We start from the raw sequence: 15,498 nt of genomic DNA on the forward strand, positions 1-15,498 counted from the left end.
GGGGCTAGAAATGGAAAATGCAAATGGGCTCATCCATCTAAAATGGAATTGACACTTTCCCAAGCTTCTAAGAACAGTATCATACTTTAACACTCAAAGTTCTCTACCATCAGGCTCTACCCTATTTTCCTGGCTATGTCTCACATTACTACCCTACATGAGTCCTATACTCCAATCCAAATGTTCTTACTCTTCTACAAACATGTTGCAACCACCTTGCACAGTCCCGTCTCCATGTTTTCAATCATGTCAATTCATCCCCTCAAATTTCTCCCCTCTTTCCATAACAGTTTTTGTATTTTTTTAAAAAAAATTTGTTGAATTAAGTAGCTCATTCAAGACTATAATCAAGAAAATTCCAATCCAGTGTCAAGAATTAAGACCAGACTGAGTATACTATTCTACTTCCTTTTAACAAAAGGCTATTTTTTTCCTAAACACAGCAAAAAAAAAAAAAAAGAAGAAGAAGAAGAAAGAAAGAAAAGGCAGAAACCAAAAACTCAGTGGTATAATCTATAAAAGAAAATTGCATATGTCAAAAGAGACGAAACTGGGGTGTGTGCATGTCTGTGTGTAAAGTCTGAAAGCTGTATGGTCTGACATTCTTACTTGCATCAGGTCCCGCCTTTCTTTCTCGCCTGTACAAATAGCTTTCTTTATGGTACGGAGCTCAGTCATTATAGCCTGGGCTTCATCCAGTTTGTAATTAGTATGAGCACTTGACATCTTGCGATCGATCCTGTTTAAAAAAAAAAAGTCAGAATGACAGCTTATCATTACACAAACATAGATATAAAAAGAAAAAAGGAAACATGACGCTTAAATTGGTGACATTCAACACACAGAGGTTATAAAGTTCCTTTGACATCAAACACCTTTATAGAGTCAAAGAATAGTTAAATAACACACCAACGTATTGGCATGGTTTTGTTGACAGAACATCTTTGATACTTAATAGCTTCCTTCCTGAATAAAAAGAAGGTGGTATGACTTTGCTTGGCTGGCTATACCTCTTTCCTGTTTCTAAAATGACATGATCTATTGCTGCCTTCACCCCGCCTTAGTGGGGGAATCCTCAATAGATTTATTTCTTTCATTTGCTCTGGATACAAGCAGCCCAGAGGAGAACAATCTGGTTTAGTGTTTCCATTTCCTCTACAAATCATCAGGCAAGAGGATCCACTGTTTTAGTCATTTGGCGTATGAGTCCAAGGAGAAAGAACACACAGGAGGGAGGAAGGAAGCATTTATATAATACCTACTATGTACCAGACACTGTGTTAAACTCTTTATGAATATGTCATTTGATTTTCACAAGAATTCTGCAAAGTAGATGCGATTATTATCCCCATTTTACAGATGAGGAAACAAAACAAGGATGAGAATCTATTCAAAGTATTTAGCATAAAAGTTCTTTGATTTTATAATCATGAGACAAGAGGAAAATAGTTACGAAGAGTACTAACAAGACTAATAAGTCACTTCTTGAGGATCACTAGAATCCATAGAGCACTTTCTAAAGAAAGAAACTTAGCAGTACCTCAGGATGCTGAAAAGTTGAGATCGTAGTGATATACTCTATCACAGGGAAAGTTGGCTTAATTATCACATACTGAAACGCATACATCCTTGCCCTACAAAATGGAAATCTATCTTTAAAAGGAGGAAATAAGCATTTATTAGGCACTTACTTTGTGCCAGGCACGGCACTAAGCATCTCATCTGATCCTCACACAAACCCTGCAAGGTAGGGGCTATTATTATCTTTATTGTACAATTTAGAAAACTGAGATAGATGAAGTGACTTGTCCAGAATTACACAGCTAGTGAACATCCAAGGTTACATAGCTAGTAAACATCTGAGGCTAGATTTGAACTCATGCCTTCCTGACTCCAGTCCCAGGACTCTATCCATTGAATTATCTAGCTAAAGGAAAAAGTGAAAATAAAGCACTTTTCTTTCAAAAGTTTCAAAGGACAGAGGAGGCTCTTTTCCTTTTCTTCCACCTGAGGTACTAGCAGACCATGCACTGACACAGCTTCCCATCTAAACAAAATAATTCCTCAATGGGAGGTGGAAAGTAGGGCCACTTTGTAACACCTTCTCACTTTACATTTGTACAGCATTTGATATATTTTTCAAAGCATTTTCACTTACATTATCTCATATACTCAGCCTTTTCTCAATATAGAAAGCTGACCACTGTTCCTACATCCTTAAATCCTGAATCCCAAATGCACTATCAACTTCCATTCTGTCTCTTTTGTTCATTCCCACTGAGCCACAAATTGCAAAAAGCTTTATTTAATAAAATTCTGAGATTGTGACAGACTGAAACACGGTATCCAGAAACATGCACTGAACAAAGAGGAAGGAGACTTGGGTTCCATTCCCAGCTCTGCCATTAACGAATTGCTTATGTGGCTTTGGGCAATTTAATCTCTGTGGCCCTCAATTTACTTCATCTGTAAAAAGGAGGGGAATATATTTAATAAACTTCCCTTCCATTTTTTGATTCTACATTCTTCTAATTCTAAAGGCTCAAATGAGCTGCTTGAAACCCAAGTAAGTTTTACACACACAACCTAACACACACTTTTAAATAGTGGAAAGTATTTTGATCCAAATTCATTTTGGTAGCAAATTATCCAGTGTATTTCAAATGCTTTCTCATACCCCTAAAAGAAACCCAACCATTAAATGACTGAATTTTATTACCAGATACAGAACTTAGTAGAGGAAAGGAGATTTCTTTTAGAGATAAATTCATATTACAGGAAAACCAGAAATAATGACACATGATAAGGTAAAATAATAAAACACAGGAAAACTTATATGTTTTTCCATTTTAGATACTATTCACAGAATCTGATATCTCTAATGCAATGTAGAAATAAAAGACTGACAGTCACAAAACACTAAACCTGCCTCTTGAGTTGTCTGACTTTTCTTTTATTCAAAATTTAAACTAACATGAATCATGTATGAGACCTAGGATAGAATCTAAGCTCTGCTATCTTACTTGCCTTGTGATAATTTAATTTCTCATTAAAGTTAAGCTTTAGTTTACTTACCTGTAAAGTGGAAATAGTGATACCTGAAGTAGCTACATGTTGTTCCCTTGGGAGAATGTAAGCTACATGAAGGCAGGAAGTATTCTAGTTTTCTCTCTATATCCCCAATAGCACAGCACTTTGCACACAGTAGTCACTTAAGAAATGCTTGTTGAAGTGAATGGACTTATCATAGGGTTCTTTGAGGACCAAATGAGATCGTGTATCTAAAGTGTTTTGTAACTCTAAAATGTAACTACAAGCTTCTATAAGAAAACATGTTCAAGTATCCTCACAGAAACAATTTTGCACTTTTGGTGATGTAGGTAGGTAACAAATGTTATCAATATTTCAACAAAAAACACTCTAAAAAGCCAAAATGACAATAACCAATATAGAATATCAGCTGAAACTGCTGCTAACCATAAGAACCATCTGCTTCCCTTGTAATAAAAGCCTATCGATTGACAAATACAAAGCAACACAAGATGGTGCAGATTGAAGGAATTAAGCAGAGTCAAGAAAACAACATACACAACAACTACAACAATATAAACAGAAAGAACCACAGACACAAACAAAAATCAAAAGTAAAGATTGTGAAATTATAAAAAAAAATGTGCATGGCTCAAAAGAAGAGATAGGAGAAGACACTTCTACCCTAACCCTCTGAAAAGGTGTATGGTCCACAAGTATTGTACATTGCACATATTTTCAGGTTCTTTCCAAGTACTGAACAGTTATGCTAATTTTTTTCCTCTTATTTTTATTTTTGGTTTTAAAGTAGTATTATATGAGATGGCTCTCTGGGAGGGGAAGGAGGAAGAAATCTGGGAAAAACTTAGGTGTAAAAAATACATATCTATAAAAACTATATTAAAGAGCATATCGGTGAATAGATCAACTCCTGAATTTCTATCTAGGTCTTATATAGATTCTATGAACATTCCAATTTAAAAGCATATTTCAAAGTGCTTTGCTTGAATACTCTCAGCCCCTTTTTCTACTTCTTTGCCACCACCACTGAGAAAAGGGACTGCAGAGAATCACTTCTACTGCAAGACCAACAGGCACTTGCAAAAATGTGTGTGTGTGTGACTTGTCAACCAATGTTTTTTCCTGATTTATGCTTAATTGCTCATAAATTTTTAGAAGTATGAAACAGAAAGTGATAAAAAAAAAGTAGGAGTTTAGATGGTATACATTTACACCGCCTTTACATATGCAGACTGCTAAGGTAGCCCCAGTAGAAAATGAAGATAGACTCAAAATATTCTGGTAGTGTCATTTGGTTCAGGAGTTAGCAGGAGAATTCATCCATTCATCCTTTCTCTCATACAGTTAACTGCTCATTCATTCATTCATCCATCCATTCATTCATCCATCCATCCATCCATCCATCTTCAGCAAATCAGCATGCCTTACTGTGAATAACACCAGGTTACACACAAGGGATCAAGAGATATGGATTCTAATCCTGGCTTTGTCAAGGACAGGTATGGTTCTATAACTTTAAAGTGATCCCACAGGATCTAGGATCATTGATTTAAGACAGAATGGGAATTTAAGAAGTCATTCACTCCATTTTATAGAGGAGGAAGTTAAGGACAACAGCAGCATAGTAACCAAGCTCTTCAAAGTCTAAATTTCTACACATGTAAATGATGGGGACTGTACAAAATGATAGAAGTCCTTCCCACTTCTATCAAATACTTATTGAGCAACTACTATATATGGACAACCATGTGAATTGGTAAATAAGAAATTTAGCAGTCTTTGACCATAAGGAGGTTACCATCTTTGTATATGGAAATCATATATATAAATGTGTGTGTGTGTGTGTGTGTGTGTGTGTGTGTGTGTGTGTGTGTGTGTGTATATACACACACACACACACACACACATATATACATATATACACACATACATATATATATATACATATACATATACATATATATACACATATATTTTAGCTACTTTCTCTTCTGCATTTTCAAAAGTTACAAAAGTAACTAAGTTCATTCTTAAAACTCATATCTACTAGTTTTGTTTATTATAAAAGTACTCTTTAAATTTTTTGTTGTTTTTACTACCGCTTCAGTCAGAGTAAACTTATATGCTGTATATAACAGGGGATTCAATTTGCATCATCTCATTGGGAATTAAGAAGTATGAACATTCCAAAATGCAGTTATGTTGAGAAATATTGTTCAGCCATAAACTCTAATACAGAATTTAAGTTCAGACTAATACACAGTTTACATGGTAAATAGTGTGGACTATCAAGAGTATGCAAGCAGTCCCCATTTTTTTCCCCAGAACTTGCCCTTTAATTATTCCACTCATTTGAGCATCCTCAGACCAATACTTTATTTTATACCACCATTGCTCTCAACTTTCTCAGACATCCATACAGTGCATCACTATCAGGATGTGTGCTTGTGGCCAAGGTTCAGGACCCAGAAATATTGGTTGTCCAAAATCAGGGACCAAGGATAGTTTCAAATAAAATTAAACTTTAGGATAAAGCTTTGTAGCTGTTGGGCTTTTTTTGGTGTGAATTTAAAATTTTCTTATTTTTCCTTTTTTTTTTTTGGTGAAATGCATTAAAGAAAAAGGAAGCATATCATTCAAATAATTGAAAAAGTAAAACTGAAAAGGCTTTTTAGAATTCTCATGTCACCAACCTACTCTCTCTCCCTAAAGTGTTTTATGTTAGCATACTAACATAAAATCATAATTTTATGCTATAATAATAATCTTAAATCACAATTTAAGATGTCAAGAGAATTCTATCAGCCGAAACACTACTAACAACTAAAGAGTTTTCTAAACTCCCACATCTTGAAGAAAAATGCTGCCAGGGCTATAAGCTCATTCCCATTTAATGCTACAGATTATATCCGAAAAGAATGGAAAGTTTTGTTAAAACTGCTGCCTTTTACATCACCAGCCCTGGCAGGGGGCCTTAACTTAACCACAGAAAGCTTCCTGCAAGCCTTCTATCAACAGCAGGTACTGTTTGGAAAGCCAGTTTTGCAGCAAGACCTGTCTCACAACCAGCAACAATGCCCTTTTTGTCTCAGCACCACTTCTGTATGTTTTCCTGTTATCAGAATATTGGTTCTGCCTAGTGTTTTCTTGTGAGTTTGTGCTGAATGTGATATACTTAATCTATTCCTGTTCTAAGAACTAACAATCCCATTCTGTTCTGAAACTTTGAAGGATTTTTTTCTCCATCTCAGCAATGCCTTAACACCAACTCTTAATGTTCATTCAAAGAAGGCCCTAAATGTGAGTAAACATTCAGTCATTATGCACAGGTTTGAGCTTATTGATGTTACTGAGGAAGAATAAGGAGTATAGTTGGTACAGAACTGACCTCAGGGTCAGAAATCAATCATTCAACGAGTATTTATTAAGTACCTACTTACTTACATTGCTGGTCACCTCAGTTTACTCATCTATAAAGGAGGGTATTGGAGTAAATTACCATGTACCAGGAAGACCTGAATTCAACTTCTGCTTCTAATCCATAACAGTTGCATGACCCTTGGCAAATCACTCAATCTTTTCAGTCTCCTGAAAACTCTCAAAAACCTTAAGTCGAAGGAAAGATGCTGATTTGCACTGGCAGAGGGAATTCTTCATGGTGAAATACCAAAACCAATGAAATCACAAGTTTGAGTCCTCAAATAATAAGAGGAAGGAGAAGAAAGAGAAAGAAGAGGAGGAGGAAGAAGAAAAAAAAGGAGAAAGAGGCCTGGCAGTTAACATATAATACTTTTTGTTTGTTTGTTTGAGGTGAGCCCATAGTGAGGTTTAAATAACAGTTAAGACTGTAGGTCATAAAAACAAAGAAAATACCCATCAGTTGGAGAGTGATGAAACAAGCATCAATGTGATAAAATGTTACTGTGCTGTAAGAAATCATGACTATGAATAATATAAGGAGGTAGGGGAAAAAAAACCGGAATGAAATAAACAGAACCAGGAAAACAATACACACAATGAGTACAACAACAGAAATGGAAAGTACAATGGTAAAAAAACAAAAGAAAACAAAAAAACCCCAAACTGAATCCTATATGACTATAGTAACCAAGCTGGGCCCCAAAGAAGAGTGAGAGTATAAGAATACTCCTTCCTCTCTTCTTTTCAGAGGTGAATAACTATATAGAGAGTTATATAAACAGATAAACCCATATATATAAATATATACATACATACACACATATATACATAATATACAGACATATATTTGTGTGTATACACACACTGTTGGAATTGACTGATATATTGAGTAGTTTGGCTGAATTTTTTACTGCCTTTTTTCCTTCTCTTGCTTTTGAAATTCTTTGATATGACTTAGCCCTCTGGATACGGGAGGAAAGATAGTTCTATTGGGAAACAAAGATGATATAAAAACCCAAGGTAGCAATTTTTTTTTAAAGACTGTGCTTCATACAGGCTAGTATGCACTGTGTGCACTGGTGCACACAGGTTCTAAGTTTAACTGAGCTATTTCTTTTAAAGAGAAAACTACCTACTTTTTATCTATTATAGAATATTCACTAGCTCTTGATCTGCTCACTGCCCCCTGACCCTTACCATATCAACATTTTCTGGTAGTCAAGGAAAAGCAAGACTCTGCCAAAATATTCCCCCTCTAGACACCCCCCACATCCCCCAAAAAGGCAGGAAAACTAACAAAGGATTTAGACAGGCAGAGGCTGCCCTGCCCATTTAAAACAGATTTTTCTGATATCTTCCAACCTAGGTATAACTTCTGTTTGCTGGAAGGCACACACCCAAACCAGACACAGTGACAATTGAAAAAACTCTAGTGTTCAGCTATCTTCAAAGGCAGGAATGTAGAGCACTATGTATGACTCTTTGGGCATTGGCCATCGGATCAAAGGAGCGTGCAGAGAACTAAAAGGGCTCACACCACAGCTCTCATTTCCAGTCTCTGCCAATGACTAATGTGTTAAACTAAAGCAGTTCCTTTTCCCCCGGACTTAGAACTCTGTGGCTGGCACAATCTCCTGAAATCATTTGCTGGTGACTATTTCTCTCGCTTCTCTAAATTTCTGAACTTATTGTCCTTAAATGATGCTTCCAGGCTTTGTTGTTTGTTTGGTTTTTAAGAAATAATTTAATCAATACTTCCTTGGTTTTCTGCATCTAAAACATTTTCTGAAATTTCTTTTAGGAACTGTGCTATTTTTAAGAACCTTTAAAAAACAGATAATCTGCCACTCATCTGAAAGGGTCTACAGCATGGAAGTTTAGAGAACAGTCTCTGTAGCGATCCCATATTCCATCTCCCATCTCTATCTGCACAAACTGGCCTCGATGGTTGGAGTGCGCTCCCTCCAAACTTCCAACTCCAGAATCATTCGCTTCCTTTTAAGACTCACCTCCCATTTCCATCTCTAATGGGAGCTGACTTTCCTTGTCTCCCTATTTGTTAATGCTAGCTCTTTTTCTCTCAACTGATCTCATATCCGTGTTGATAAACATGTTGCAAGCCAGAGAATAACTTAAGTTTCTTGAGGGAAAAGCTTCTTTTTTTGTTTTTCTTTCCTTTGCATCCCCACCACCTAGGACAGAAACATGTACATAACAGGTGCTTATGAGGTTGTAGGTGCTGCACTGAATAGAGTGCTATACCTGCAGTCAAAAAGGCCTAAGTTCAAATCTTACCTTAGACCAGATATTTACTAGCTGTATAGTAGGACTGGGGCAAATTATTTAACCTCTCTCTGCCTCAGTTTCTTCATCTGTAATATGGGGATAATAACAGCATCTATCTTACAGGGTTACTGTGAGGATTAAGTGAGATAACACATATAAAGTGTTTTATAAGCCTTAAAATGTATATATAAATGCTAGCTGTAATGAATAATGAATGTCTATTGAACTGAATAGAATAGAGTTCTTTCCCCACTATCACTGGCACCAACACTCAGCACTTTGCTTGGCATACAGTAAGCACTTAATAAGTGCTTGTTGATTTATTGGCTGTCCTTATATGATATTAAATGACTTCATGAGGGAAGTAGAAGGTTCTAAATTAATTTTCCTTTTTCTTTGGATGTTCTGGAGCTCTGTGGCCATAACTACTAATTCCCAAAATTTACACCCACACACTTACCCACACACATAATATTCAATTATCATGGATTCAGCTTAAGCTTTCCCAAGATACCCTAAAGTAGTATGTAAAAAAATCATGAAGTACAATATTACCCAGTACAAAAATCATGAAGTAGGATTACTGTAACTAATTTCAAAAGGGGTGCATTTTAGCATTCCTTTTATAAAACACAAGAATGTTTCATAGGTCTAACAAAATAATTAGCAAATTATTAGAGACAATGAAAAAAATGTCAAAGATTAAGAACTGATTAGAAGTCTTCCACCACTACCAAAAAAAAAAAAGGCAGAAAACCAGAGTTATTAGAATGTGAGCTCCTTGAGGGCAGATACTACTTTTGTTTTTTGGGGGTATTCCCAACACTTAGTGTGCTGTCAGTCACAAAGTAAGCACTTAGTAAATTTTGTTGACTGACTCACCTACATTAACAGAGCTACCAAGAAAAACAAAATTTCTCCACCATATAATTAGGCTCAATAATAGTGGACTTTATTTTCTTTCAGGTAATAATAGAATAATTTTTTAAAAGTCTCTTTCAGCTTTTTTCTTTTGATATGAATAAAATTTTTCATAAGCTTACCTTCACTCACGGACACATAATAAATGAATAGGCAGCATTAATTTGACTTGAACACTGAATGCCCAGTATTCCCAAGTAAAGAAAGTCATTTGTCTACTCATCCTGGGCTAGTAACAATCCCTTAAAGTGAAATTAATTCTGACTTAATTCATTTCCCCAGTGTACATGTGTAGGAGTTCATTCTTATCTGAAAAGCAAATTTTAAGCTACTTTAAAAAAATTATCCTATCATTACCTGAAGTAAAATTCACTATGCCACTTCTCTAAAAAAAGATCTTCTCTTTTAAAAAAAATGACAAAATATTCTTTTTTCCCCTCACTTATGCCCATGAGGAATGAAGGATCCTGTGCCAGTAAGGAAATCTGACCAAGATAAACAAGTTGAGGTTAAAATACTAGAACCAGCCAAACTCCTAGTGAGGCACTCTGGAAAAGAATACTGGATATTCTGGGAAGCCAGGACAGCAGAAAAATTTCTGGAGGGAAATTGAAGGTCCTTTCTTTAAATTACTGTTGGATATGGAATCAGTGCTGCCAGTTAGGATATGGAGGAAAGTAAAAGAAGATTCAACAATATCATATATCAGCTTGTTCATTCTTTGATTCTGTATTCAGTTCTCTAAAAAGTTTGTTGTTCAGTTGTATCCAACTCTTTGTGACTTTTTGGGGGGTTTTCTTGGCAAAGACACTGGATTGGTTTGCTCTTTCCTTCTCTAGTTCATTTTACAGATGAAGAAACTGAGGCAAACAGGGCTAAGGGACTTACCCACAGTCACACAGCTAGTAAGTGTCTGAGGCCAGATTTGAACTCAGGAAGATGAGTCTTCCTGACTTCAGGCTCCTCATTCTATCTACTGGGCCACCTAGTTGCCCATCTCTAAAAAGTACAATTTCTCTTCTCAAAGTTTTGGATAAAAATTTCATTACTGCTGTTTCCAAATTCTCAACTGAGAAACATATCAGAGCCAAACCTTAACATTAATTCTTGTTAGCAAGTTAGCTTGTACAAAAAAAATGGCACCAGAAACCTGGATATCAGAACATAAAATCATTTAACTACATTAATTCTCTCGGGCTGAGTAATTCAGGAGATGAAAAGATTATTTGCCATGTGCAAAGGACTGAAAGGGTGGAATCACAACCAATATTTCCTCTTCCTCCTTTGTGGTTATGCAACATAGAACATGTGCAACAAAAATTTAATGTTAATGGAGCGTGGGTGAGAAGCCAAGTCCAAATCAAACACTGGTTCTCAAGGCATCTTGGCCTCCAAATCAGTTAACAGATGAAAGGCTGGATCCTTGAAGTTTTGAATGCACTAGATTATACAATCTATGAGCTAAACTGTCCAGTTCCTGAGCTCTTTGCACATGCGATCTATCAGCCAATAGAGTTATGGGGGAGGTGTGTGTATACATCACAAGGAACTGGCATGTTCAAACAAACTCCCCATACCAGCAAGATAGTTGGGAAGGGAAAGAAAGAGGGACAACTGTTGACAAATATTCTAAGAAAAATTTTAGTCCCACATTAGTGGCACTTTAGTCCCACTAGATAAGTTTCCATTATTAATTGACAGTATTCCTAGATGCTTTTGTATTTTATTTTTCCTATACTTTCCAGCTTCAGTATCCTGAGTTCTATCTGAGTTCTCTTTCCTTATTTGAATAAGCATGGAGCTGTAGATGCATTCACCACCTTTCCCCTTCCTTAAAGATTTACTTCTGCATATCAGTGATTGCTTACTTACCCAGTTAGTCAAAGAGCAAATTACTTTTTACATTATATTTTGAAGGGTATAAAGAATATATCATTTTTAGTCTAGGTTAAATGATTAATTTAGATTATTATCAGTAAAAATATTGGCATCATAAGATAATTAACATTTTTTCTTAGATTAAAACAGAATTGATACAACTGAAATGATTAAAAAAAGACAAAGTTCAGCAAAGTTATACTACTTTATCCAGCTACAGTGAAATTTGAGCTACATAACCTTATTCAAAGCCAAAGCGAATGGGCTAATGAAACACACACACACACACACACACACACACACACACACACACACACACACTTTGCATCAACTATTTGTTCAGTTAAAAAAGGGCAGTACAATGGTACAATGGGAAAAATATTGGCTCTGAAGCCAAAGGACTTAGGTTGAAATTTCACCTCTGCTTAATACCTATATATGACCTTGGACAAGTCATTTATGCTCCATGGGTCACATTCATCTCTAAAATAATTGTTGGACAAGATGGTTTCTATGGTACCATCCAGCTCTAGAATTCTATTCCTATAATTGTAAAAAGTGGAAAAAGGATTAGGCTAGAAGTAGTCAGAATATGAGATTCTGGTTGTAGCTTGTGTTGCTAATTTCTTGACCTTTTTGGGCCTCCCTCATTTGTAGAGTAAAGCTAATAAGCAGATAGCAGAAGCTAACTGGATTAAAGAAAATAAGCAACAGACTTTTCTATTCAGCATTTGAGTATTTTCACACTAGACTACTCTCAAATCAGATAAAATTGCATGTATTTGAGAAAAGTAAACTCGATTTGTTTTAGCAATTTGCTTATTATTGTGAAAAAAGATCTGTCATTTCATCTACTGCAAAATTGAAACGTGCTAAATATTTATTTCTTGCCTTTCTATAAGCATTATGACAGAAGAATTATAACATTAGCAGGCCCACTTTGCAAAGGTATATTTTGTCAAGTGCTCAGGTGAAGACAGAGAGGTGATAAAGTAAACATTGATACTTATGGTGTTTTTGTTTTTAAACATGGTCAACATGGGAATTTGTTTTTCTCAATTATACATGTTTGTAAAACTTATTTTTTTTGCTTTCTCAATGGGACAAGGGTGGAAAGGAAAAATTTGGACCTGAAAATAAAATAAAATTGAATTTTTTTTTAAAGCTCAGGTGAGAAGCAGTGGTTATACTGGTGAAAAAAGACAACCAAACTCATTCTTACAAAAGTTAACATTAATGACTTCAGATCAGCATGAGTTTCACTTGGTCAACCACTGGAACCATTCACTAAGTTAATGAGTTAATGCTTCTCTAAATAGTGAGAATTTACTCTTGACTTCTGAGCAGGACAAATTTCGGGATTTCTTGTTTTAAATAAAGGGGGAAGACTAGATAAACAGTTTTCAAACACAGTAAACAAAGGTGCCTGATTCCTACTTTTTTTTTCTACTTCAAAGAACTAAGCAGAAATCAAAAGTTTGTGATCCAGGTAGGACTGGGAAACAAAGAATTTTTTTTTTAAATTAAGTACTATGTTGTCTTCAAAATAGCACCTGAAGGTATCTAAGAAACATCCACAGAATCAAAGGAATATTTATATCTAGCTAAAGATAGATTTATACATACATATATACATATACATACACACATACATACTCACACATATATGTGCATATATACCCATGTATGTATTAAAAACTCTTCCACTCACTCTTGCAGTGTCTCCACTCCTTTTTCTTTATGCTGCAATTCTTGCTTCATCTGTGTCAGCTCTCTTTTTAGTCTGGAAAGCTAAAAGCAAAATATGTTTTTTGGGGGAGGGTTCACACAAGCAAGCTAAACATGAATATTTCTGCTGTCTGAATTCATTTCTTTCAAAAGACAATCATCATCTACTGGCTAAAAATGTAAATATCTTACAAAAAGTGAAAACTGAGATGTTCAAAGTCATTGAAATGAAAACCTCACTGATTAAATGACAAAAAGCACCTGTGGAGTAATAATGCTTTTTTATCTCTCAAATGATACAGTTTCAAAGGGATAAAATCAGAAATTGAATGGCTGCTAATTCTGAAAAGAAGGAAGTTTTAAAAATGGAATTTCCCCTTCCATTACATAATAAAGAGGATGAATAAAAAGCTAACATCCAGTTTCTATGAGAATTTAACACCTCGTGTTTTTTAATTAGGTGATCTTAAGGATCTTAAGGAAACTGAAGACAAAACCTTACAATTCATTAACTGTCTAAAGTTAAATGAAGGAAAGGAAAACTATTTCCCTGATCATTGTTTCCCATGGCTATTATGTAATCATATCCATATGATCTGAATTTTTAAAATAACGCTCAAAAGTTCACCAAAATGAAAATGTTATGCAAAGTGACTGAAACAAAAGCTTACAAGTAGCATATACATCATTATTTAATGGAAACATTTTTAATGTTAATGAATAGTTGAACAGAATAACTGTATTGAAGAGAACATGAAAATATGAATGTTTTACTTACTCTATCACGACGGCTTGCAATCTCTGCTTTAATTTGATATGGGTCATATTTTGTGTTTGTTGAATATCCAGAGAATGCTAAAAAGGAGGAAAACATTTTTGCTTTACAACAAATAGGCTTATGCTCCATATTAACTCAACCCCCAGATCAGTCACTATATAGAACAGCAAGAAATTTGGTCTAATTCTAATGCTCATGGAAAGTAGACTTGTAAAGTTAAATTAAAAGCCAAGCTTGGCTACTTATATCTATCAGTATTAAAGATTTAAATTTTTTTTTAGTAAAAATGTAATGTTACTATTTCTTCTTACCAAGAAAACAATATCACATTAGTTCTTTCATATTAAAAATATTTTAGTTGTAAAGCTGTTAGAAAAGCAGCTACAGAAAAAGAAAGAAACATTCAAAGACTGATACTCCTCCATTTTTTTGTTGTTTCTTTGCTTATGAACTTTCTAATCTATATCATAATAAAATCTATGACTAGGAGTAACTTTATTTTACAGCCTCATCAAAACCATTTCAATGAGTAAAATCTTAGTGATCTGATATATTAAAGAATCGGCAGCACTACATAATCAATTTTAAATTTAATTAATTTTAAGCTTCTAAGTTTAACTTTTATACACAGCTTCTTAATCTTACATTCTCTGTGAAAACTTAGATATACTTATACATGAAAAACACTGACAATTTAAAACCTTCAACCTTTCTGGAAAAAATTTTCAAGCATCTCAGCTGTTGCCCATCTTCTTAAACAGAAAATGCAGAACATGTTTAAACCTTTCTTCATGACCGATTATTGTAGAAACATCCCTTCCTATATTTTCCTAAAGCACTCTGTTTAGATCTTCAGTTGGCTCCATCACGTTACCTTTCATCAGAGATAGTTAGGTCCATTCAAATCTCCTCTTTCAGAACATTAAGTAATTAAGGACAAAGACTGCCATGTTTCTTCTTGTGAATCTTCACTGCCTAGCACAATGCCTTGTACATAGTAGGTGCTTAATAAATGTCTGGTGAATAGTGAATGTACTGCAGGAAGGCTTATGTGAAGTGATACAAAGTGGGGGGAAAAAACAGAACCATAAGAGAGATTGGGGGGGGAATGGAAATGAGCATCATTGAAATATTTAGAAATGGGGCAGCTAGATAGCACAATGGATAGAACACTAGTCCTGGATTCAGGAGGACCTGAGTTCAAATCTGGCCTCAGACACATAACACTTACTAGCTGTGTGAACCTGGGCAAGTCACTTAATCCCAGTGCCTAATCAAAAAAAAATTTAGATATGCACAAAAAAAGGCAGAAAGAAATTTAGAAGGGATCACAGTAAATCAAGGCAGTTTTGGTACCACAATACTAAATTTAATATACTTTTAAAAGTTCATAATAAAAGTTCTCAGTTTCATATATGATTCTTTTTCTTTTTTTT

At 34.9% G+C, this 15,498-nt stretch overlaps 1 protein-coding gene across 1 annotated transcript in view; it reads right to left on the reverse strand.

Moving 5' to 3' along the window:
• The window catches only part of WWC3 (WWC family member 3), a 201,561-nt gene that overhangs the window by 73,008 nt on the left and 113,055 nt on the right, over window positions 1-15,498 (reverse strand). The window contains exons 4-6 of the mRNA XM_021006225.2: window positions 14,063-14,139; window positions 13,268-13,347; window positions 610-739 (exon numbers count right to left, since the gene is read on the reverse strand). Coding sequence (XP_020861884.1) covers window positions 610-739; window positions 13,268-13,347; window positions 14,063-14,139 — 287 coding nt within the window. The remainder of the gene's footprint in view (window positions 1-609; window positions 740-13,267; window positions 13,348-14,062; window positions 14,140-15,498) is intronic.

This window comes from Phascolarctos cinereus, unplaced genomic scaffold (assembly GCF_003287225.1).
Source record: "Phascolarctos cinereus isolate Bilbo 61053 unplaced genomic scaffold, phaCin_HiC Scaffold_726;HRSCAF=1367, whole genome shotgun sequence".
Classification (NCBI taxonomy): Eukaryota; Metazoa; Chordata; class Mammalia; order Diprotodontia; family Phascolarctidae; genus Phascolarctos; species Phascolarctos cinereus.